Here is a 26,891-nt window from a genome sequence, read left to right as displayed (position 1 = left end):
TTAAATAAAACTGTCTAAGTAAAATATATTAAAAATAAAGTCACATGAGCATTCAAAAGAATTCTTTACATTATTTCTAACATAATGTAGCATTTTCGTTTTTCTTGTAATTTTACTTTTTTAGAGATTAGAAGGCAGAAGTTAATTTAATATTTACTCATTTTAGTTAAATGATTAGCAAAGTAAATCAGAATCTTTCAGATTTCAACCAAACTAACGAACTATTCAAAGTTGAATATATCAAAACCATAACTAAGAGAATCAATATGTAATATAATAGGGAGATCAATCTTTCACTGTGCTATTTTTCATAATATTAGGATTAGCTATAAAAATGATAAAGCATATAGCCAAAAATTATCTAAAATCTTACATCTTTTCACGATGTTCAATACTTTGGTAATTCCTCAGCAGAGACCTTGGCATTACAGTTTCCGTGCATGGAAAGCATTTGGTGGGAATACTGTTGGTCTTGGAGCTCTCTTCTGTCTTCTGCTCTATATTTTCTTGATTTCCTCCTTTATTTGTTTCACATGAAGAGGAGTTGATTAATGGGGAGTCAGGAGAGTCAGAGTCCCTCCAATTCTCAGAAATAGCCGGTGAGCATGGGTTATATTCAGTTGTACAAGAGTGTAACTCTCTTGTTTGCAGTGATCCATCACTACTGGTAGAGGCCAAATGATTTTGCCGAGATTCTGATTCATCTCTCTTGTCCAGACTTACATCTCCAAATTCATGTGCCTGTCGACATTCCTTACTAAGTGCCATCAATTTCTTAAAATAAAGGCAGAGATTCTCTGCAGCATCTAAGGTGAATGTATTTCTGAAAAATAAATAACAGCATTTCATAATAATTACAGATCAACTGATTAAAACGTGCATATTTTTTGAAAATTCTCCAGTGTGACTTGACCTGAACATTGTACTTGACTCACCCATCATTAAAATTTATTTCTGGTTGTTTAGATTAAAATTGATCTCATTTTCTAACAAAATTAAAAAATATTTACTTAGTAAATTTAGATCTGTCAATCTAGAGAAAATGCCTGAAAGTTTAAGGGACACTTTTTGTAGGTATTTTTGGTGTATATGAATGAGAAGAAAGAAAAAAAACCTGTTCTTTCCACCATAAAAATGAGAAAGTATGGCAACTTAAATCTAGAGAAGTTATTTTTTCCCCTCTTGTTGCCCTTGTTGTTGTAGCCTTGTTCTGGTTATTATTGTTGTTGATGTTGTTCATTGTTGTATAGGACAGAGAGAAATCAAGAGAGGAGGGGAAGACAGAGAGGGGGAGAGAAAGACACCTGCAGACTTGCTTCACCGCCTGTGAAGGGACTCCCCTGCAGGTAGGGAGCCGAGGTCTCGAACCTGGATCCTTACGCCCTTCTTTGCTTTTACGCCCATCTTTGTGTTTTGTGCCACGTGTGCTTAACCCGCTGCGCTACCGCCCGACCCCCTAGAGAAGTTATTTATGAAACAAGAGTTTAAAGCACTTTTTGCACTGACTTTTGCCATACAAAATATTTGTACTGCACTTTTGAACAAAGAAGAGAAAGATTTTACTCCCATTTTCCTTGGAAAAAGAATTCACTGCAAGCAGAATTCAAATACTTCAATGCATAAATCCTTTTGATTGTAATGAAAAATTGTTGGCTTTCTAGCTTATTAAAGTTATAATTTAGTAATCAACATTCATGCTTATATATTTAAGACTCTCAGTAGTAAACACAGCATTTTTTACTTGTATGAGTACAAGTACACACTTATCTATTTCTGCTTCAGTTTTTTAATGTATTTTGGATGCATATTTGCAGATTATCTTCAGTAAGTATTCACTGGTTGGCCAAGTCCTTTTTTCTAAAAAATAATGCAAAATATAAACAAAAACATTTAGCTAGATCAAACAAAATGGAAGTTTTGATTATTTCCTGAAGTATAGAGGCAGCTCTCAGTCTTCACAAGGGAAGCTATTTAACATTATAATATGCTCCTCCAATACATGGCATTTATGTTATACTTCATTAATCTTACCAGCTAATAATGCAGACTATGGGATGTCAGTGACTTGTGGGTGGATTCTGAACTGAAAAAAATAATGTGCTTTTGTCATTGCAATGTTAAAAATCAAACTTAAACTGGAATGAAACAGATTTTCCAAATGAATTGAGAAATATAAATTTCAACTAAAGAATGACACAAGTTCATCTCTGCATTAAAAAAAATTGCACATGACAACACATACAAGGCTAAGTTTAGATTTGCAAACAAATAAATGCAAGAAAGTGGCCTCTTATTTAAAATAAATATCAATTACAACAAGTGGGTCTATTTTGAAAGCTGCAAGATTTTTTATAAGCTGAATAGGTTACTATCGATATTATTTATATATGGAAACCAACTCATATAGGATGCACATGTATGAAGTCATAAATAACGTTAACTAAAGCATTACTTAGTAATTAAAATTATTTCAGTAATCAAATTTAGATAGCTGAAAGCACAAATTAGGTTCAAGTTATAGTGGCGTCATCACAAGTAAAATAGAAAATTTCCCTTTCTATTTGCTCTATTGAAACAGAAACAGAAAAAACAGTATAGCGAGTAACTGTAAGTTATACATACAAATGCATTCAAAAGTAAGAACAGAGAACAGAGAATAATAAAGCCTTTCTTTGATGCTGTTTTAGGTCCACCTTTCTACTTCCACCTTTCAGTACATTGTCTGTGTGACAGTCTTTTCTCAGCTCTTGCAATACCTTAAATTGAATTTATGTGTAACAACACAAGATGTATAACAAATATTACATCTATTATAAAACTTGCATTGTTACCTATTAGCTATTTATTTAATTTTCATTTATTTTATGTTTTATGAGGATAAGTGTAGTAAGTTTATTACGTATCTTGCTAACAGTAATTGTATTATTATTTTCTTTAATAGAGAGAAGTTGAGAGGGAAGAGGGAGATAAAGAGGTAGAAAGAAAGATACCTGCAGCCCTGTTTCCCTACTGACAAAGCTTTCTTCTTATAAGTGGGGAGGGGGGATTGATCCAGGACACTAGGCTTGGTAACGTGAGCTCAGTGAGGTATGCCTCCACCTGGACCCGTGCTAGATTCATTTATGACTGATAAACTGAACTTGCATCTTGTCTTAAATATACTTTTCTCCCGGTTCAAGCCCCTGGCTCCCCACCTGTAGGGGAGTCGCTACACAGGCAGTGAAGCAGGTCTGCAGGTGTCTATCTTTCTCTCCCCCTCTCTGTCTTCCCCTCCTCTCTCCACTTCTCTCTGTCCTATCCAACAACGATGACATCAAAAACAACAATAATAACAGCTACGAACAACAATGAAAAACAACAAGGACAACAAAAGGGAAAATAAATATATATATAAAAAATACTTTTCAAGACTAGGTGGTGGCACACTCAGTTGAGCATACATTACCATGCGTAATGACCCAGGTTCAAGCCCCCCAGCCTCCACTTGCAGGGGCAAATCTTCATGAGTGGTGAGTAGTGCTGCAGGTGTCTCTCTCTTCCTCTCTACCCTTTCCAACTCAGTTTCTCTCTCTATGCAGTAAATGAATAAGTAGATAAATAATTTTTAAAATATTCTTATGGATCAATTTATTTTTAGCTAATATTTTAGATTTGAACTATAAATTATACTCACAGCACATAGTAATGCATTTCAAACATTAAATGATGAAACCCAGAAATTTCTCTCAGATGGTCACTACCTCTAAAACATACCGTCCTACTCCAAAAACATTTGGTAGTATTAATATCGCTTTTAATCATACATATATTGCATTATTTCTTTTAAATATGGCAAGGGAAAGGTCTTACCCATTTCCAGTAATATAGTTTTCCAATAATAAGTTGAATTTTCTAATCTGGGACTGACAAAGTACCATAAAATATTCCAATTCTGGATGATAGCAGTCATCAGTGTAGCTTTCTGAATGAGAATTTAGTATTTCATCATCGAGTATCCTTAGAGCAGGTAAGAGTTTAAGTAGAGAACTCCTATCGAAAACAGAAACAATAAGAAATCATGTTATGGGGGGAGGTCGGGCAGTAGTGCAGTGGGTTAGGCACATGTGGCACAAAGCGCAAAGACCGGTATAAGGATCCCAGTTCGAGCTCCCGGCTCCCCTCCTGTAGGGAAGTCCCTTCACAGGGGTGAAACAGGTCTGCTGCAGGTGTCTTCCTCTCCCTCTCTCTGTCTTCTTCTCCTCTCTCCATTTCTTTCTGTCCTATCCAACAACAACGACATCAACATCAACAATAATAACCACAACAATAATAAGAAAAGGCAACAAAAGGGAATATAAATAATAAAAAAAAAGAAAAAAAAATCATGTTAAGGTGATATAAGTCAAAAAGAGAAGGGTGAATACACAAAGTAAAACTTGGACTGATTTTGGCACATTTCACGAGAGCCAAGCAGTCTGAGGAAGAAGGGCAGGGAGAGGGTTGGAGTGAGGGGTCAAGGTCTTGGCATATGATAATGAAAAGAGCCCAAGTTGGGGGTGAAAATGTTTTGCAGACGCCTATCATGGGGAAATGAGAAATTATACTCATGTGCCAACGACTGTAATGTAAACTGTTAACCACCAAATAAAACGATTTAAAAAAAAAACCAGAAATACAGTCAACTAACATTCAACAAAGAATAAAATGCAATAAAATGAAAAAGGCAAATTGTACTAGAAAAGCAGTGCCCACATGAAAAAAAATCTAGTCACAGGCTTTTCCCCCTCCTTAAAAATAATTCAAAGTGAATCTCACAGAAAAATCCCCAGAGGTACTAGAATATAAGGGCAAAATCCTACATATTCTTAAATATATCTATAACTTCTTAAAATAACAGATGCACAGCATAGTAAAAAGTAATCAGTTAAACTAGTAAGTTTGAAAAAAAAAGTTCTACTGGAAGACAATATCAAGCAAGAGACAAAAAGTCATACATCAGGAGAAACTATTTGTAAAAGGCATATCTGATAGACTATATATAAAATATACAACAAACTCCTAACTCAAGACAATAAATACCCTGATTTTAAAAACGAAGCCAATAATGTTGAACTATAGTCCTAGAATCTTATGATCTTGTAAACCATTATGTAATCCTTAATAAAATTATATTACATTTTTAATTAAAATAAAACAAATGACTCATCAAATCTCAAAAATAAGAAAAAAGACAGAGAGAAAGAAATAACCAAAGACCTTAAAAACATCATACTATAGGAGATATAAAGTTGCTGGTGGCAAAGCCCAAGGACCAGCGTAAGGATCCCAGTTTGAGCCCCCGGCCCCCCACCTGCAGGGCAGTCGCTTCACAGGAGGTGAAACAGGTCTGCAGTTGTCTGTCTTTCTCTCCCCATCTCTTGTCTTCCCCTCCTCTCTCCATTTTCTCTGTTCTATCCAACAGCGATGACAACAATAATAACTACAACAATAAAACAACAAGGGCAGCAAAAAGTAGTAAATAAATAAGTATTTTTTAAAAGTTGCTGGTGGCATTTGTGAGAACCCAGGTTTGAGTCCTAGCTCCCCACCAGTAGGGAGAAAGCCTCATGGTCAGTGAAGTAGGTCTGCAGATGTCTCTTTTTCTCTTTCCCTCTCAATGCTCCCAGAGGGAAAGAGAATGGGAAAGCAATCAGGGGAGGGGGTGGGATATGGAGATTGAGTGGTGGGAATTGTGTGGAGTTGTACCCCTCCTACCCTATGGATTTGTTAATTTATCCTTTCTTAAATAAAAAATAAATTAAAAAAAGAACTGCTTCATAAAAAAATAAATAAAAATAAATAAATAAATAAATAAATAGAAAAATGGTCCCTGGATCCGTATATGCAAGCACCAAGCCCCAGAGATAAATTTGGTGGCAAAAACAAAGCAAACAAACAAAAATGGGACCAGAGGAAAAAAAATAAATACAGAGATGCTCCAATTGGTATCTTTAGGACATTGCAAATCAAAACACAATATATCACTAATTATTGGAATAATCAAAAGTCAAAACAATTAATATATCAAATGCAGATGAGACTATGAGGAAAAAGAAATTTTCATTAAGTCTTGATATATAAACAAAAATGTATTATAAAAGTAAAAACATATTACTACTACTATTATTATTACTATTACTAGTCTTCACTGGGAGTTCTCTGCTCTGGGCTGTCATTTTCACATCAAGAGATACAGACAGAGATAGACAGCACCAAAGCTTCCCCCAGTGCAGTGGCAGCTAGGCTTAAATCTGGGCTGTGTTCATGGCAAAGCAAGCATCTTCCCACAAGGAAACTATCTCAAATATAAATATATATACTCTTATCATTCAATTCAGCTACCAGGTTCCTTGATACTTACCCAAATTAACTCAAAACTGTAATTGTACAAGAATCTGCACATAGGATGCTTACAGAAGCTTGACTGGTAATTTTCAAAATTTGAAAATAATCATGATGAACTAATATCTTAAACCATGATATAGCCATACAGTGGCAGATGATTTAACACTCAAAGAAATGAGTATCAGGCCAGGAGTAACACAGTAAAAATTTTAATGCATGTTACTTATGAAGGAAGTCAACCCAAAATGGCTATATAATTACTACTATGTGACATTTTGAAAAAGTAAAATTGCAGAGGGAAAAAAAATAACAGTACCAAGAGGTGGTGCACCTGGTTAAGCACTCACATCATAGTGCCAAAGGACCTGGGTTCAAGCCCCAGGGCCCTACCTGCAGGGGGAAAGCTTCACGAACAGTGAAGCAAGACTGCAGGTGACTCTCTGTCTTTATCTGCCCCTGCTCTCTCACTTTCTCTCTGTCTCTAGCCAATAATAAATAAATAAAATAGTAAATAATAATAATAATAAAACAAGGGAGTCGGGCTGTAGTGCAGCGGGTTAAACGCAGGTGGTGCAAAGCACAAGGACCGGCATAAGGATCCCGGTTCGAACCCCAGCTCCCCACCTGCAGGGGAGTCGCTTCACAGGTGGTGAAGCAGGTCTGCAGGTGTCTGTCTTTCTCTCCTCCTCTCTGTCTTCCCCTCCTCTCTCCATTTCTCTCTGTCCTATCCAACAACAACAACAACAACAATAATAACTACAAAAATAAAACAACAAGGGCAACAAAAGGGAATAAATAAATAAAATAAATATTAAATAATAATAATAATAAAACAAAACAGAACTAGTGATTCCCAGGGGTTAGGGTAAGGGGAAAATGAATAGGTTGACCACTGAGAGCAGTGAAATTTATTCTATATGCCCCTATATTACAGATATCATTATACATTTGTCAAACCCCACAAAATGTATTACACCAAGTATTACACTAGGGGCAGTGGTGCAACAGGTAAAACACACAAGTTACCATGTGCCAGGACAGGTGTTTGAGCCCCTAGCCACCAACTGCGAGGATGGGGGTGGGTGGAAAGCTTCACAAGTGATGAAGACTGCAGGTGTCTCTCTTTCTCTTCCCTTCTCTCATCCTATTTCTCTCTGTTGCTATCTCAATTTTTTAAAAAGGGAAAAAATGGCCACTGGGAGGGGTGGATTTTCTTGCAGACACCTAGTTCCAGCCATAACCCTGGTGGCAAAGAAAAAAAAAAGAAGGCAAACTCTAAAAAACTCTAGTCAGAGTTCTAGCATTAGCTCTTTCTTAGACTATATGGCTAATGTTGGCATATCCATTCATGCAAACACTGAGCAAAATCCAAGTTCAGTTATCACTTTTGAAGTGACTCATTCAAACAAAAGTGCTTACAGTCAATCAAAATTATACCTCCTTATGCACACATGTGATCTTAGTAGTTATAGTAATAAACAAAAGATCACTACTGGTAGGTCTGAGCTCATCTAAGCAAAAGAGAGAAGCAGCCACTTTGATATATTGACGTTATGAAACAAGTTAGTAACTCCCCATCTTCTTCCATTCTATTCAGAAGTAATGTTTTTTTTACCCTCTTACAGATATTTAAAGAAGGAAAGAGACAGCAGTTAGGGTTGGCTCTCCAATATAATTATCAGAAGTTTTAGCAGTGTTCACAAGGAGATAAAATACCAATTAATAAAATTTATACTCATATGTTTTGAGTGTTTGTAGTAGATGTAAAGCTAGCAAATGCTTGCCAAATCATAAACAGTCACAAAGGGTTAAATAAATGACATCTATGTGTTTCTAAGATATGATTTTGGAGGCGGTATTATAGTAAGATAATGGCTATTCATCACGGAGGTGCTGTCATCAGTAGTACTCAGCACGAAAGTACAACATTAAATATAAGATGAAATCTTTGACTGAAGTTCTCATGAAAGCAAAGAATTACCTCCTGAAATTAAAACTATAACAGTCAAAATATAATGAAAGGATCAAATAACTATACTATACTCATTATACAACCTGCATTACCTTATAAATTTTTATCAAAGTAACGTGCCTCATTTTCTTGAAGATATGACCACAGCATCCAAATAACTTATTATAATTAAAATGCTAGGTATGAAATAGAAAATTGTGAAATGTGATAATAAATGGAACTGAAAATAAATTTATCAAAGTTCATCTAGTTTTAAAAAATGCACAAATTCTATTACTATCCTACTTCTTGGCATTAATTTCCCCCAAAGGACAAAGACAAGACTTCAAGGACTTGATAGAACTAACCCATGAGAATAAGCTGGGTCTCTAGAATTCATCTGTTTATTATGTGGAATGAAATATGCCAGTGACAGATTCTAGTCTTTGAAATAGGTACAACTTGTTAGTAAAAAAAAAATTAATGAAAGAGATTTTCTTCTTCTAGTTAGGTGAAGAAGTATCAACAAATGGAAGATTGTTTCATCCCATTTGATCTTTTGTTTCTTGGCTGCTGCTATATTGAGAACAACAGAATCTAATAATCTATTTTTTATCTTAAGCACTCTAACTTTTTTGAGGTGAAAACTCCAGTCCTCCAAGATGGTATTTGAAGAGGTACACAAGAAATGTAACTGAAAGACTTTGTAAAAGTAGTTATGCCAAGGACCTATACTGGTCATGGGTTCAAGAAAATCTAGCTGAAAGTTGCTCCAATTCCATTACTGTCTCATTTTTTTGAATTTATTTCCAAAGCTATAAAACAACAAAGATAAGGCCCCGGGGATTTGACGGAAATAGCCCTTGAGATTCACCATAGTCTCCAGAGTGGACCTGGTCATTAAAAAGAATGAGGATTGACAGATTATAGTCATTCTAGACAATGGGTTCAATGTTGGTACCATATATAGTCTTTCTTATAACTTAAAGAAAAAGAACTACTGAATATAAGGAAAATAGACTACCACATAATCAGAATCAAAGATATTCAGGTTTAAGTAAATAAAAAAAACTACATATTAACAGTAGACCTTGGTTAATGTTGTTAACTAAGAAGTATTATGGGTCCTGGCAATTACTGCCAGTGATCTGTCCACTTATTATTAACATTTTCTAGAAAAACCAATAGTACATGACAAATATATGAGAACCAACAACCAACGTTTTTTATATTGATCACAGGTGTTCTGGGGGGTTAGCTAGGTGGGTAGAGTGCAGGATGTGTGTGTGTGTGTGTGTGTGTGTGTGTGGGAGAGAGAGACAGAGAGAGAGAGAGACAGAGAGAGAGAGAGACCCTGTGCTCAATCTGGCACCAGATATAAGTTGTGATCTGGCTTCTCTTTCTCATATAAAATAAATAAAACTGAACATTTCAATAAAAAAGAAAATAGCGTGGGATGGGTGGTAGCACAGTGGGTTAAGCGCACATGGCGGGAAGCACACAAGAACCAGCTTAAGGATTTCAATTCAAGCACCAGCTACCTACCTACAGGAGGGTCGCCTCACATGTGGTGAAGCAGCTCTGCAGGTGCCTTTCTCTCCCCCACTTTGTCTTCCTGTCCTTTCTCGATTTCTCTTTGTCCTATCTAGCAAGGACAGCAATAATAACAACAACAACAAACAACAAGGGTAACAAAAGGGAAAAAATAGCCTCCAGGAGCAGTGGATTAGTAGTGCAAGCACTGAGCCCCAGCAATAACCCTGAAGGGAAAAAAAAAAAAAGAAAAATAGCTGATGGCACAATAAGGGGCTGCATTTAATGTAATCTGAGAAACAAACATATCCGATTAATAACCAAACCAAAATTTTTCCAGAAGTATATTTCATTTAATAAAATAAATTATCAATGCCACAGGTAAATAAAAAAAATTCAAAAATAATACACATTAAGTTAATATCTAACTGTTGTGAATGATATTTCTTAGAAACAGTTCAAGTGTTTACTAATGTGAAATCACAAGGGGAAAATTAATATTCTATCATCTAATACTACATTTTGGAAAAATTTGTTGACATAGATGCAATTAAGTATAATATTTGAACTACATGGAATAATCTAGAAAATATGGACCAAACAGGAGCCTGAATTTTACACTTGGAACTTTTTGATATATATTCATCACCTCTATAATTAAAAAGTTCCTAGACCATCTATTTTTTGAGAGAACATTTTGAATTCATTGAGTTATACAATTTTAGTTTTGTTAGTTATTTAAGGCTGGGACACCATTTTGAGTTTTTTAATTTATTGCAAAGGAGTCAAATTATTGCTAAAAATAGTTTTGTAGGGCAAGACAACTATCAAAAGTAGTGATATCCCTAAAAGTTATATTCAGAAGTAGAAAGATGATCTTTTAAAACTTCACTCAGCCAACATTTATATCTTATGGATTCACCTGGAAAACTTAAAAGGAGAGACTCTCTTTCACATAATTTGGTTTAAAAAATTCCTGTCTTGATTACTAAGCACATATAAACCCTGAGATTGTGAATAAAGCTGAATCACTTACATGAGGAAAAAAGTTTTCCAATGTCACAGTTATTTACTATTTCACTATAGACACACTCCACACTGGCTTTGCTGTAAATCAGATACCGTTTTAATTTGTTTTAATATATAAGAAGCTCTGTAATTCTAAGTGACGAGTGTCACCACTACCAAAGTATTTTCCTGAGCAAACAACCCAGAACATTTTATTTCAGCTGGTGAATAGCTGTTCTAAATCTGCTGTTAGACATTCTATGAACTACCTCTTCACTTATTATGGAAAGTGTTCTTAATAAAAGTGTGACAGTTAAGAAAAAAGTTAGACAGCAGTGAGCGTTGTATTTTAAGCAGATTTTCTCTGTGTTTAAAGGAACAATTCTCAGATTCTGTGTACACATACTAATATATGAATTGGCCCTAAGTTCAAATATTGCTTTAGAAAAGCCTATGAGGAGTGTATTACAAAATGTTGCACCAAGTTGATTCATGTTGAAAATGAAGTCTACGAATACAGTGAGGGCTCAGCATTCGTTTTTCCAGCTGGGCTCCTCCTAGTCAAGGGCTGAGTCAATATTTCACTTAGTGAAAACTTCCTGGTGAATATTCTGTCACTTAAGAAGTTCTATTAATCATTAATGAATGAAACACATTCCCAAAGGAGATTCCAAACTGAGTCTGTAGATTAAGTTTTAAAAAGATATATATATATTTTGTGTGTGTGTGTGTGTAGTACATCAGTTTTGTCCGTGTTATCACTGGCTAGACTTGAAAGTAAAAAAGCCATTTGGGAACATCTATAACTAATCCCTCTGTTGGTATCAGGGGGTTACTTAAAGTTCATTAGAACATACTGCTTAAAGTTTGAGCTAGACTTTTCATTGAGAAATTCATGTCAGATATAATACTGGATTTTAAAATTCTTTAGATAAATGATTGTCTTCTAAAAATTACAAGACTGTACTAGGCTAACTGATTTAAATGAAACTTAATGGTTAAAATTTCTGAATTGGTACTACTGTAACTTAGAAAAGTTAAACTTGGGAGCCAGAAAGATAGCTCACCTCTGAGAATGTCTGTTTCGGTATGAATGTGACCCAGGTTCAAAGCCCCCAGTACTGAATGAAGCACTGGTTCCATGATATACATCTCTCTCTCTCCCTCTCTCTCTCTCTCTCTCTCTCTCTCTCTGAGAAAAAGTTATCTCTGAAGCACTGGTTCCATGATCTCTCTCTCTCTCTCTCTCTCTCTCTCAGAAAAAGTTATCCCAGAGTGGTGAAGCCCCTTGACCAAAAAAAAAAAGTCACTTAAACATAAAAACTATACATAAGTGATTTACATTAATATTACTCATTTTGTTTATTATTTTTAGATAGAAACAGAGGAAGTGAGGCAAAAAGAGACAGGAAAAGAGACTGCAGCACCAAATGCACTGAGGGCTTGGCTTCAACCCAGGTTGCATTCTGCAAAGCAATGCACTAAGTGAACTATTTCGCCAGCCCATATTAGTCATTTTCTCTAGTGTTATTTCTAATTAAATATAGCCTTTAAAATATGAAGTACAGGTGGCCAAATGGTGGCTCACCTGTCTTGAGTCCTGATATTATCATGCATGAGGACTGAGGTTCCAGTCACCAGGCCACACCATCAGGGGGAAGCTTCAGGAATGGTGGAACAGAACCACAAGTGTCTCTACTTCTCAGCCCCACCTCCTCCCCCTCTCTGGCTTTCTGGCTCTCTGGTTCTCACACTTTATAAAGAAAAGGAAAAAATGGTCACCAGAACAGTAGAGTCATGCAGGCACTGAGCCCTGATGATAATCTTAGTGACAAAAGTTGAGAAATTTTACAAATGTATCAGAAACTATATTCACTGAAAACCATTAATGCCTGCCAATAGAAAAAGAAAAATAATAAAACAGAAAAAATGAAATAACCTATGAAGTATATATTATGTACATACATGCACATAAAGTAAACACAGCAAAATGTGGATGTATACCTTGATAGATTTATAACAGATATATACAGAAACCATTACACAATATACTTACCACAGTTCATTAAAAAAACACAGGTGTTAATCTGCCATATGAACAACAATTAAAAATGATCTGAGTACTAAAGATATAATTTCTTTCTAATTGTTACAAGTAGCAGCACTGAGCTGTCTAGATGTAAACTGATTCTGTATCAGCGAGAGGATTCATGTTTCACTATTCAACAACTAATAGGAAAACCATGGCCCTCAAAAAGCTTTTTCTAAAAATGGGTACTGCTGCTTTCTTTTTCTATGTCTCCAGGGTTATCCCTGGGCTGGGTCTTGGTGCTGGCACTATGAATCCACTTCTGGTGGCCGCTTATTCCTTTTTATTGGATAGAACAGAGAAATTGAGAGTGAGGGGGGAGAGGGAAGGGGAGAGGAAGGGGTGGGAAGAGGAAGGTGAGAGAGGGAGGGAGGTGGAGAGAGGGGAGAGAAGGGGAGAGAGAGGAGGAGAGGGAGAGGAGAGGGAGGGAAGGGAAGAAGGGAAGAAAGGGAGGAAGGGGAGGAAGGGGGAGGGAAGAGGGAGAAGAAGGGAGAGGGAGGAGGGGAAGGGAAGGGAAGGAGAGAGGGAAGGAGAGAGGGAGGGAGAGGAGAGACCTGCTTCACTGCTTATGAAGTATCCCTACTGCAGGTGGGGAGTGTGGGGGAGGGGGCTAGAACCCAGGACCCTTGTGCTTCTCATTATTTGTGTCTAACCAGTACGCCACCCATCTGCCAGATTTAGATGATGTAATTACTAGGTGAAATGAAACTATTTATCAAATATTCTTATAATAAATAATGTCATCAAGAGGGCTTCACCACTCCAGGTTGCCTTTTCAGTTAGAGTCAGAATAGAGGGAGAAACACCAGAGGACCAAACCCCCCTCTCCCTAGCCAAGTGCCACAGTATTCCTAAGTGGTACTTTGGTGTTCTGAGCCTGAGCCTGAGCAGCACAAATGGCAATAGCACAGCGGGTTAAGAGCACAAGGCACGTAGCTCAGGAACAGGGGAAGATGGGCATAAGGATCCCGGTTTGAGCTCCGGGCTCCCCACCTGCAGGGGGTCACTTCACATGCAGTGAAGCAGGTCTGCAGGTGCCTATCTTTCTTTCTCTCTCTCTCTCTCTCTGTCTTCCCCTCCTCTTGGATTTCTCTTTGTCCTATGGAACAAGGACAGCATTAACAACAACGACAATGATAAACAACAAGGGAAACAAAAGGGAAAAAAATAGCCTCCAGTAGCAGTGGATTCATAGTGCAGGCACTGAGCCTCAGTGATAACCCTGGAGGCACACACACACACACACACACACACACACACACACAGAGCGAGAGAGAGAGAGAGAGAGAGACACCCTCCCAGGTGAGCTATGTCATTGATCCAAAGTTTCTCTTTCTGTTGTTGTTCTACTACATTATTATTATTATTATTATTATTATTATTATTATTATTATTATTATTATTATCTTGGAAGCACAGAGAGAAATTGAGAGGGAAGTGGGAGAGAGGGAGAGAGAGAGAGACAAGCCGGCAATGCTGCTTCATCTTTTTTACAACAGGTGGGCACCAGAAGCTTGATCTCAGGTACTTGTGCATGGCATGGTGAGCTCAACTGGGTGCACCACTGCCTAGCCCTCAGAAGTTTCTCTTTTAAAAGGAAAAATAAACCCGAATTACTGGCAGATAGAAAATAATCTTAATAAGACATATCATCTGTATGACTTTAAGGAAAAATGATTCTCAACAAGTGTATTTCTTTTTTTTTAATTTATTCCCTTTTGTTGCCCTTATTGTTCTATTGTTGTAGTTATTATTGTTGTTGTTGTCATCATTGTTGGATAGGACAGAGAGAAATGGAGAGAGGAGGAAGAGACAGAGGGGGAAAGAAAGATAAGATACCTGCAGACCTGCTTCACTGCCTGTGAAGCGACTCCCCTGCAGGTGGGGAGCCAGGGGCTCGAACTGGATCCTTATGCCAGTCCTTGCGCTTTGTGCCACGTGTGCTTAACCCACTATACTACCGCCCGTCTCCCAAGTGTATTTCTATAAATAAAAACAACCTAAGTTAACATACTAAAATCACTGCGTAATCAATGGTGCAAATTGGACTTACAGTTTAAAATTTGCATTAGTTCATATAAATGCAACTAAATATGTCAGGCTGTTTGAAAGTTTTAAGTTGCTTTACAAAATTCATTTGTTGAATGACTTCTTATTCATTATTAACTTTTTTTCTAAGTAGCTGGTATACACTGAACCATGTTCATCAGAGTGTGTTTTCTGCTACAATACAAAAGGGCACACACAACAGCAACAACCTTCTTACCTCCAGTTTATTTCCTGAAGGAGTGGGTTTCCTGTGAGAAACAATTCACGAAGAGAGTAACATGCATCAAACCACCTCATTGCACTTGTAAGATCTAAAAACAAATGAAAGTCACTATGAGAGGTATCATATATGAAGAAAACATCAAGCATTTTAATTAGTGGGAGTAGGTCTGACTTGGAGGGAAGAGAGGACAAGACTGTGGAAGAAATGGACAAATATATGTATATAAATACAGACAGGTAGATATAAGAATATTTATCAGCTCATGTCTGTAAGCTTGAGAGAACTACTGCAGTTTCCAGTGGAGGGAGTCGGGACTCAGAACTCTGGTGGTGAGAATGGTGTGCAATTATACCCCTGCTCTCCCATAAGTTTGTAAATTAATATTAAATCACTAATAAAACAAAAGAAAAAAATATATTTATATATACTGAAACATAATTCCACAGATTGATTATATAGATCAAAAGTAGAAGCTGTGGGTCAATCTAGGGGATGTTATCTAGTAATTTATAGTGGAATTACTCTGTGTTAAACTCATTAGAGACCTGGGAGACAGCATAAGGGTTATGCAAAAGTATTTCATGCCTGAGGCTTCTAAGTCTCTGATTCATTCCCTAGCACCACCATAAACCAGAGCTAAGCAGTGCTCTGGTCTTTCTCTCTGGGTCTTTCTATATTTCTTTTTCTCATTAAAATAAAATAAATAAAATGGTTTTTAAAACTCAATATATACTTGTTCAGTTATAACTGCTTCTTTGGATCATATTTTTTCTTACAAAGACTCTAAGTACATATAAGAAAAAAAACCCTAGGGGGTTGGGTGGTCGCTCAGTGGGTTAAGTACACTTGGCACAAAGCTCAAGGAAGGAGTAAGGATCCTGGTTGGAGCCCCCGGCTCCCCATCTGCAGGGGAGTCGCTTCACAGGCGGTAAAGCAGGTCTAAAGGTGTCTTTCTCTCCCCCTCTGTCTTCCTCTCATCTCTCCACTTCTCTCTGTCCTATCCAACAATGAACAACTTCAACAACAACAAAAACCACAACAAGGCTACAACAAGGGCAACAAAAGGGGCGGGGGAATGGCCTCCAGGAGCAGTGGATCCATGGTGTAGGCACCTAGCTCCAGCAATAACCCTGGAAGCAAAAAAAAAAAAAGAAGAAGAAGAAGAAGAAATGGCTATAAATCTCCTGCTTATCTGAGTTACGGCTGCAATTAGAGACTTTCAGAGGGTAGAGGAGAAAATTTTTCTCCTTGAATACTATGCTATAGGTCTGTTACCTGTAAATATCAACATCTATTCATTTTTGCTCACAACACCTTAACATGTTGCTCACAACACCTTAACTCGTTCTAAAAACCAATGTGTGTATTTTTAAACTTACCAGAAAGACAGTTGTTGCTGACATCTAGTTTTTCCAAAGAAATAAAATGAAAAAGTGGTATAATTTTTGTCAAACTGAAAACAAAAACACAGAATTTATAAGATGTTCACATGCAAAATTCTTAATACTATTGCTAAAGCAATATAGAAATGAGATAATTATATAAAACTATACAATTACACACACACACACACACACACACACACGTATTTGGCAAAATAGCTCACTTGGATAGCATGCAGCTTTGGCATGCCCATAACCCAGAATCTAGCCCATCCCTACCACACTAAAGGAAACTTTGTTACCATGGTCTTTTTCACTCTCTCTGCCTCTAAGAAATTATTATTAATGTGTATATATATATATATATATATATATACATACATATATATATTATGTATTTATATAACTACCTTTATAAATATTTTGCACAAAGTAGTAGAATTAGTGACAACACTTATAATTATTTAACATGTCATAAGATTCCAAGTACTGACTGCATAATGATATATTTGTAATAATTTAGAAGGAGAAATTATCGTGAAGTTATCAATTTCAAGTCACAAATGTGCACACTGATGTATATTGTCACACAAACTGAAATGTGGCTTGTTGCTACTATTCTATGTATTTGTCTTTGTAGAAGGCCAAATATACACAGACTTTATATTATCACTCTGCATTTTTTAACTTAAATGCATAAATATTTAGGAATAAAAAAAACACAAACATCTATTATCTGTTATCTTCACTCTTCTCAGTGAAAGAGATAAGTGACTAGTCACTGCTTTCTTGTTGTTTAAAATGTTTCTTTTACTAGATTTAAAAGTATCTAGACTTATACTGAGCAAAATATAAGCAATGAATTGAAAGAACACAATAATCACAAATTGCTTTACATCAACAGAATGAACTTAAATTTGGTAGAAATATATAATAATAATTAAAATAAATACTCTTATCAATGCATGCATTATCAAATTCTAATAATAACACATTTCCTAACTACATTTAACAATTTGGCATTTTCTAAATTACAATTATTGTTAAGAAAAAAAATACATTTCCAAGCAAGGAACATAGAAATATTCAAAATATTCACTCCTTGGAATAAAAGCTCTCTAGTGAATAGTAACTTTAATTTTATTTGCATTTCTGACTAGGATGAGTCTGCTATTACTCTATAAAGTATGATCACATAACCCTGGCTATTTGCAAAAGTCAACTCATCAAAACCTTTAAAGATTCCTTTGCATAAAACATATTCTAATCACAAATATGAGTATTCTGACTTGAACCCACCCATCCACTGGAATTCTATACATTGGTAATATAGAGTATTTTAGGTATAGGAAAATTATGCACTGATTTCTATTTCTCTTACTTTCTTGGTTTTTATGTTATGCTTCCAGTTGTTCTGGTATAAATATTATCTTATTTTAGATCTTACTTCTAACAATTCCCCGCTATAGAAAAGAAAATAGTATTATACCCAGGTCAGAATCCTACAGAATAATACTGTGACTAGAAGTCTCTGGGGATCTGGCACAAAACTAACCTTTGTATTGACCTTGACTCCTCACTTGTACTACCCTGTTCTGCATTAGCAGAGAGACAGAAGATACTCCTGATGAAAATACAGACTAAATAATGAGGCAAAAGATCTGTGTGTAGCCAGTCACCGTACAACATATATAGCACTACTTCTTATGTTATCCAGAAGAAAAAAGTTTAGAGTTAACAAAGGAAAATAAACACTGATGACTACATTTCTAGAGAAACAGTTGTACATGAATTCTTTCATAATAAAATCGACAGCAGTGGCTTGTGTACATTAAGAGAGAAAGAAAGAAAAAAGAGAGGAATAAAGAGAAAAAGGGAAAGAGAAAGGAGAGAAAGAGAAGAGAGAAAGGGTGAAAGAGTAGAGGAAGGGAGAGGGGAAGATAGAGAAGACAGAGGAAGAAAGAAAGACAGCTTAAGGTTTGATTGATACATGGAAGATTTAAGTCCTGATTTTATGAATTTCCTACTCGGGCATGTTCTGGATTATTAAAAATTTAAGTTCTTTAAGGGAAAACATGATTATCATAAATGTATTCATGAACAAACATGCTATTCATGCCTTCAATATATTTCTAATACTAAATCTTTTGTCATTCTACTGAAAGAATTTTCACAATTTAATAGATTTGATTTTTTCATTTTTCAATTAGCTCATGATATATAAGCTACATGATATCATGTAAGTCATATGGAAATATAAAGCTAACATATTTTGTATGAAGATATCATGTAAAAATAATCAAGTTTTAGAAATAATAATTCCTTTTGCAAAAAATCCAAAGTATAGAAGTATTTGCTTTGGTCAAATATTTATGTAATATAAAATTTTCTTTTCCTATAGTCATGCTTCAAAAGCATGTTGACTTCCCTTTTAGAAATTTTAATCAAGAATACTGGCTATTCAATTGCCTTTATGACTATTCATTAGGGTGGTAGAAATTTAATAGCAAAATTCTTTTTTTTTTAAACCTCTAGAACTTTTCCTTTTACTGACATTCTCTGTATATTTTTTCCAAGAAAATTCAAACCAGAGAGACAAAGGACATTAGTGAAAACCTAATACCATTTGACCTTGTCACATTAGCCCTGGGCATAAAAAAGATATAAATTTCAAAGACGACAAAAAGCAAAAGATTTGTACAATGAGCAGCCAATGGGTAATAGTTTCCACTTTCTGCTCCTACTTAGGGTCTCAATGGAAGTAGAAAGGCTTATGAAGCCAGAGTCTCCACCAGTTAAGACTCCACTAAGTTGAACTTAAAACAGTCACATGTCCTAATGAAAATTTAAAACAGAAGTCGGGATGAAACAAGTATTTCAAACAATATGTACTAAGTATCATTCTTTATATGTATCCCATTTGTTGGAAAAAAACATATGGACTCATAATGCCTTCCTTGTGATGAAAAGTTATCAAAAATTTCAAAACATATACATACACACATATAACTTCATACAAACCACAAATCCAAATATCAATTGATAAAACATTTCTCAGATTCTCAAAATGTGCTGCCATACATTTTCCTTTTGGATTGTCAACAAAATCCCATATAACAGAGAAGAGAGGTATTTCTTCTCCTCTTACACGTGAAAAATAAAAATGAGGTTCAGGTAATAAGGATTATTCAACAATAACTTGTAGCGAAATTATAAATTTAAGAATTCAAATCCAGACCTAATTACCTCAGATTTTTACCAAACTTGATATGCTTCTAAGAAATCTTTGACATGTACAAAAGCTTAATATAAAGTGGATAATTCCTGCAGTTAATGGTGTGCGATTATCATGAAAAAAATCCCTGGCTGGAAGGGGTGTAGGTAGTATGATGGTTACATAAAGAGACTCTTATGCCTGACGCCCCTCAGGTTCAGTCGCCCACCCCCCACTCCCAAACATCATAAGCCAGAGCTGAGCAGTGCTCTGGTAATAAATAAATAAATAAATAAATAAATATCACTAGCTGGAGATTATTTTTGCATCATGATTTTAGGAAATAATTCTACTACTCTGCAGTAGTAGTGTAATAGCTTGTTTCTCTACATCTCACTTCTCTGGTCACCTCAGACCTTCCTCCTCTCTTCATTCTCACATAAATAGCTACATTGTAAAGAGACCCATAATTAGTATACTCAAGTGGAAGTGACAGTTTATTAAACAATTAACATGATCATATATAATTTTACCTCTTAGGGATATAGTGTTAAGATCAAAAGATTAGGCTCTTCTATACCTAAGAGATTTTTAGAGCCCGGAAATATACCACTCAGCTTTATAGTCCCGTAAAATAGACAACAGCCTCAACATTCACATAAACAAAGATAAGCAGATAAAATTCTAAGGGTTATTTGGAGTAAGTATCCCAACTATTGTTATCAACCCTAAATATCTGAGTGGTCTAATTTTATAACTCCTAGTCATATCAAATCAATACTGAGGGATACATCCTATCACAGTGCTAGGGTAAAAGTCTAGCAGCTAGCATTAAGGCAGTTTGTTTAAGTATAATATCCCTTGATGATTAAAATTGTCCAGGAAATTAAAGGTATGATTCCTAGAAAACTATTCTTGATGATGAAGAAAACTTTAAACTCTTTACATATTATATACTTATTATTATGGTTTAAAATACATTACCATAAAATATATTAGATGTATACATCACAGTTTTTTACTACATATGTCCAAAGCACAACTAAGTGTTTCAAAATTTATGTCTTAGTTGGAAAATAATGTGAAAAGACCCAGTGGGTTGGTGGTTGTCCCATCTCACTTAAAGTTTGTTATTTGTTACAGCTGGCTCTGGAATAGATGCCTTTTTCAAGTCAAAGCTGCTTTCATAGTTTTAGATCTGAGTTTTAAAAATTGAGAGAATTTTTAATCTATATTTAGTTTTTCATTTGTCAAATAGTGGAATAGTCTAATTGATGTATGCTCCAATTAGTTGGAGCATACATGTGCAAAGGATGAATACTATTGTGGAGGTAATCAAGACAAAATGTTGTTGTCAGGGGAAAATGTATACATATAGGGTTGTCATTTTTGCTTCTTTTTCAAGAATTCTCTAATTCAAAGAAGCAACATCTTATAAAAGGTAGTGCCTTTCCCCTATTCCATGTGCCTTTGATGAACAAATTAATCATATTAACATGAATAGGACCCAATGAAATATCAAGCACATACACATGTTGTGCTCCTGTTTCGGTTTTAGACAGTTATTCTCTGCAAAGATCCAGATGTTTGGTGGTTTCAAATGGATCTTCTGTGGCAGGTACCCATTTCCATTTAATGTTAAGGTATTTTTTTAAGTGTTACTTTATATCCTTAGGGAAATCAAATTTAAATCAATCTTAACAGTTACAAAAAGACATGCAAGTTGAGAGCAGATTAAAAATCTTACGAGCAGGACTTAATAAGTACCATTTGAGAGAATGAGACATCCTTCTGAATTGAATTAACTGCCTCCCGTTTTCCAAGGACTGTATTCTTTACAAATATAAACAAACCTGCCCTGAGATTTTTCTACAGATACATCTTTGAGAAGAAACAAGATGAGCACAACATATTGACAACTAAAATTTGACTCAAATTTCAAGGATTTGTCAACATACTATTTCTTTTAAATTCTATAAATAATATTACTTATGTGTGAACTGATTGTGATAAACTTTCATTGAATTAATGGAGAAACCTAATAGATATTCTATTTATGAAGAGCATACATTTATTCTTTGTGTGTACTGCTTAAGAAAATGGTCTTTACCTGTTTTGAGACAGAGTGAGGTTTTGCAGTAACGGAAGCCAACACGAGGAAAACGCTCCCACAGTTGAAATGCTGTTATCATCCAAGTGCAATTCTCTTAATAGAACATGATTTTCCAAGGATGGAAGCTAGATTTGAATTGGGGTCAGTTAGCTCAAATCAAGCAAAATATTTTCATCATTTGGCCAAAGTAAAAGAACAAGACCCCTCCACACACAGACAAAAAAAAAAACAACCCAAAACCCACAATAGGTACTTTTCTAGTAGATGTCACATCACAAATCAAAATATAACACTATAAATTTCTTACTCTCAACAAAATTCCAACTATAACTACATAATAAATTTGTGTTTCCAATAGGAAGTATTTATTTAATGGCAAAGTTTAATTAGAATTTCATGATAGGTAAATGTAATCTCATTTATGTACTGAAATGAAACTGGAAAATGACAGCTTGTTATATTTCAGTATGTTGAAAACTAATGTTAAATTAAAATTGCAAATATTTAATCACAGTGAACATTTTTTAATAGACATAGAGGATGGCAATTCCAAGTAAACTGGGTAACAAATGCAGCTACAGCAAAAAAAGGGAAAAATTAAAATCAACATAACATAATTTTCTTTTGATCAAAATTTCAATTGCATATCTTAAATCAATTTTATCACTGAAATTAATTCAAAACAATTACCTCGCTTAGATAATTTCCCTGGAGCTTCAGTATCTGGAGCAAACCACAACTTTCGATGCCCTCTACTTCAGTAAGGTTGTTATATGAACAATCAAGGTAGATAATGGTAGGAGTATCACAAAGACCCTTTGTACTAATTAATTGATTGTGATCCACAACAAGTTGCTGAAGATTTTTCAAAGACTCTAAACCACCTGGAAGAAAAATTTTACATCATTTACATCAGGTATTCTGCCAGATTCAAATGGAGACCTTCATACACACAATGCAGACGTATAAAATTATAAACACTATTATCATATAAATAAAACAACTGTTAAGAGTCATAACCCCACCCTCACCCAAAGGGAAAATAAGAAAGGAAAAACTTCCAATATTATCCTAAATAATAGCCCCTGTTCATGTATCAACATTTCTAATTGAAAGTGAATACTTAGGCCAAAGTTCCTGATGAAACATTATAAAAAATACTATTATTTACGGAGTCGTCGGGCCATAGCGCAGAGGGTTAAGCGCAAGTGGCGCAAAGCTCAAGGAGCGAAAGAAGGATCCCGATTAGAGCCCCGGCTCCCCACCTACAGGAGAGTCGCTTCACAAACAGTGAAGCAGGTCTACAGGTGTCTGTCTTTCTCTCCCCCTCTCTGTCTTCCCCTCCTCTCTCCATTTCTCTCTGTTCTATCCAACAACGGCATCAATAACAACAACAATAATAACTACAACAATAAAACAACAAGGGCAACAAAAGGGAATATATATTTTTAAAAATACTATTATTTAAACTTGCACCTTGGAGACAGAAGTTTAAATGACAAAGTTATATGTCAATTAAAAAGTGAACTAAATAAAAAGCTAACATTAAGTACTGCTTGCTTTATTTTCATAAATCAATGAAACAAGAGAGATATGAAAAGACTTTAAGAAAAATGGCTTTTGGGGGCCGGGCGGTAGTGCAGTGGGTTAAGCACACACGGAGAAAAGCAAAAAGACCAGTGTAAGGATCCCGGTTCCAGCCCCCGATACCCCACCTGCAGGTGGGTCGCTTCAGGGGTGGTGAAGCAAGTCTGCAGGTGTCTTTCTCTCCCCCTTTCTGTCTTCCCCTCCTCTCTCGATTTCTCTCTGTCCTATGCAATAATAACGATAATAATAACAAGGGTAACAACAAGGGCAACAAAAGGGAAAAATAGCCTCCAAGAGCAGTGGATTTGTAGTGCAGGCATTGAGTCCCAACAATAACCTGGAGGTTTAAAAAAAAAAAAAAAAGAAGAAGAAATGGCTTTCAATTCAGTTTCAGGGCCTTCAAATTTTTCATCCTTACCTAAGCTGCAATGTACATTCAAATGCCACTTTTCTACACAAGATATCAAGCACAGATCCCCAAGAAGAACAATTAGTGATGATATTAGAAGAAATTAATATGATGGCACACTGTCTTCACGTCTTTTAAGATTGTTACAAGGACTCTTTTTGCCTTAATTAGCTAAGATTTTATGGATAATACTATCTAATAAACATTAGTGGAGACTTAAGATTTTAGCTCACAGGTTGTAAGGCTAAAACTAACAGGTACCTTTGAATAAGCTACAAAAAGTTAGCACTAGAAAAAATATGTAGATTTATAGTCGAACAAAATAAAATGCCCTTCATCAAATATGTCTTAATTTACATTAATGGACTTAATACTTTCACTTTTTCAGAGTGTCTCAAAAATACTGTTTTTCATGAACTCATTTAGCAAGAGAAATGCATTTGTGAATGTAAAAGTTTCATGGAAGATAAAAATCTAGAAAATGTTATTTAGGTTGACTATTGAACTATATAAGCTTCCATAGGTACTACTCTGTTAAATGAAATAAGCAATTCTAAAAATGAAAATACCATTTGAGTCTGGTTTAAGCTCTGGTAAGCAGAACATCTTCAGTAAGTATTACACATAGGAGAGTCACTGAAGCTAGTCTTCAGAGAATGAAGCCTCACACTGATTTTCCTATGAAAGCCCCATAATTTTATAATTGTCGACATACACACGAGTTTCCCCCTTTTTAAAAGTCCTTTTTGATCATAATTTATATTTAAAGAAATAATTATGCACACAACTAAATTTACACAGCAAATTTATCCTGAAAACTTTAATACTTTTAGCTCAAGATTTATTCTTTTAGTAATATAATGACCTACAGAAAGAGTAAATAACCCGCTTGTATTATAAACATAGAAATAAAAGAATCAAGTAACATTTCCAAGATTTCAAGATAGCTTAATTCTATATATTTTAAAAATTCAAGTAATCTAATACAATTATAAATATAGTGTCAACTATTTTGTAGAGGTACACTTCAAGAAATATTTTATCTCAAAAATTACAATATCTTAAAAAGTTTGTGTTAAGTAACTTAATATTATGGATAATTATTGTTTATAAAATATTTCTTATAAAGATGGATACGGGATGATACAGAAGTTAAAAAAAAAAAAACAGAAAGGAAAACACATAGCAGAACTTGGACTGGATTTGGTGTATTGCACCAAAATAAAGGACTCTGGGGCAAGGAAGAGTGTTTAGGTCCTGGAACATGATGGTGAAGGAGAACCTAGGTGGGTGGGTAGAGGGTTCTGTGGAAAACTGAAAAGTGTTACATATGTACCAACTACTGTATTTTACTGTCAACTGTAAACCATCAGTCCCCCAATAAAGGGAAAAAAGAAACACTTCTTACCTGATAAAATTTCCCATAGCATGATATAATGGATGCAATGTCTATGAAAAGCAGGAAAGTGCAGAAACAAGCCAAAAGATATTCTAGAATTTGCATCAGTTTTACTCTTATGTAATGAACAATCATTAATCTAGTGAAATGGATTTTTTTAAAAGGTACTCTAGGTAGAAGGTACGCTAGTGAGTCGGGCGAAGTACAGTGAGTTAAGCACAGGTGGTGCAAACAGCAAGGACAAGTGGTGAAGCAGGCCTGAAGGTGTCTTTCTCTCCCCCCCTATCGTCCCCTCCTCTCTTGATTTCTCTCGATCCTATCCAACAACTATGGCATCATCAACAACAACAACTACAACAACAAAACAACAAGGGCAACAAAAGGAAATAAATATTTTTTAGAAAACAAGATAGGCTAATTAATACAGATTTTGTAGTTGAGAAAAATAAAATGCCTTCCAGATATTTAAACATCTTCATTTGCTCTCATAGGTCTAGTGCTTTTACTTTTTTGGAGCTACTCAGACATAGTATTTTCCAATTAGCTCACAGAGCATGAGGAATCATGGATTTGTGAAATATTTCAAAGGTCACTCAAGAAGAGAACATAGAATAAGGTAAATGGAAAAGTGTGCTAAAAGAAATGTTTAGTAAGAGTGAAATATACAACTGTCAATGGCATTTCAATCTGCACTGAGTTATATGCAATCAATCGTTATGAGCAACAGAAGCCAAAGGAATCTGACGAGGCTTTGCTAGTGTTGAAAACCTGAAGTCTGTTGCCAGAAGCATTAATGGAATAATCAAGGAGGTGCTCAGAGTGTAGTGGAAGCAGGAACAATTTGTGCAAGCTATTTTAAGGCTGTTTGATAATGAAGAGAAAGTTCTCCTGAGTCTTTTAGGTAGCCCACAAAACCCTGTGTGATCTGCCTGTCATTACCTCTCTGAACCCATCCTCTTCTAGCACACCTGTCCTTGTTTCACTCTGACACGCTGTGGTTCCGCAGACACACCGCACATGCCTCCAGCGTTAGGGCTGTCTCTGTGTGTCAGAAACCACTATCAGTGTGCATTATGGTAGTCTAGAAATAATTCAAGTGGATTAGCCAATTTCAAATATAAAACAATACCATAATTATCAACCGGTATATAAAATGTCAGACTTAGTCCATTGAATAATCTGTTGGAATTTCTAATCTAGTTAATTACTATGACTTTAAACCTGAGGAATATCTGACCATCTCTACTTCTAGAAATCCATTATGTAGTAGAATACATATAGAATTATAAAATAATACATACAGAGGCCCCTTCACATATATATGTATATATATTAATTGCCATCAGGGTGATAGCCTGCATTAGGAATCCACTGCTCCTGGCACCCTTTTTTTTTTTCTTTAATTTTTATATAGACAGAGAGAAATTGAGATGGAAGAGAAAGGTAGATAAGGAGAGAAGGGGTCAGGTGGTGGTGCACCTGGTTGAGCACACATGTTACAATGCACAAAAGATTTGAGCCCCTGTCCCCACCTGCAGGGGGAAAGCTTTGCAAGTGGTGAAGCAGTGTTG

At 35.4% G+C, this 26,891-nt stretch overlaps 1 protein-coding gene across 1 annotated transcript in view; it reads right to left on the bottom strand.

Annotated features, from left to right (window-relative positions):
• LRRIQ1 (leucine rich repeats and IQ motif containing 1) overlaps positions 1-26,891 on the bottom strand; it is a 221,589-nt gene that overhangs the window by 137,440 nt on the left and 57,258 nt on the right. The window contains exons 12-17 of the mRNA XM_060193536.1: positions 22,616-22,809; positions 21,923-22,050; positions 16,596-16,669; positions 15,211-15,304; positions 3,850-4,029; positions 374-823 (exon numbers count right to left, since the gene is read on the bottom strand). Of these exons, the coding sequence (XP_060049519.1) occupies positions 374-823; positions 3,850-4,029; positions 15,211-15,304; positions 16,596-16,669; positions 21,923-22,050; positions 22,616-22,809 (1,120 nt within the window). The remainder of the gene's footprint in view (positions 1-373; positions 824-3,849; positions 4,030-15,210; positions 15,305-16,595; positions 16,670-21,922; positions 22,051-22,615; positions 22,810-26,891) is intronic.

The sequence above is a fragment of the Erinaceus europaeus genome, chromosome 7 (genome assembly GCF_950295315.1).
Source record: "Erinaceus europaeus chromosome 7, mEriEur2.1, whole genome shotgun sequence".
Taxonomy (NCBI): Eukaryota; Metazoa; Chordata; class Mammalia; order Eulipotyphla; family Erinaceidae; genus Erinaceus; species Erinaceus europaeus.
This window is presented reverse-complemented; position numbering and strand designations above follow the sequence as displayed.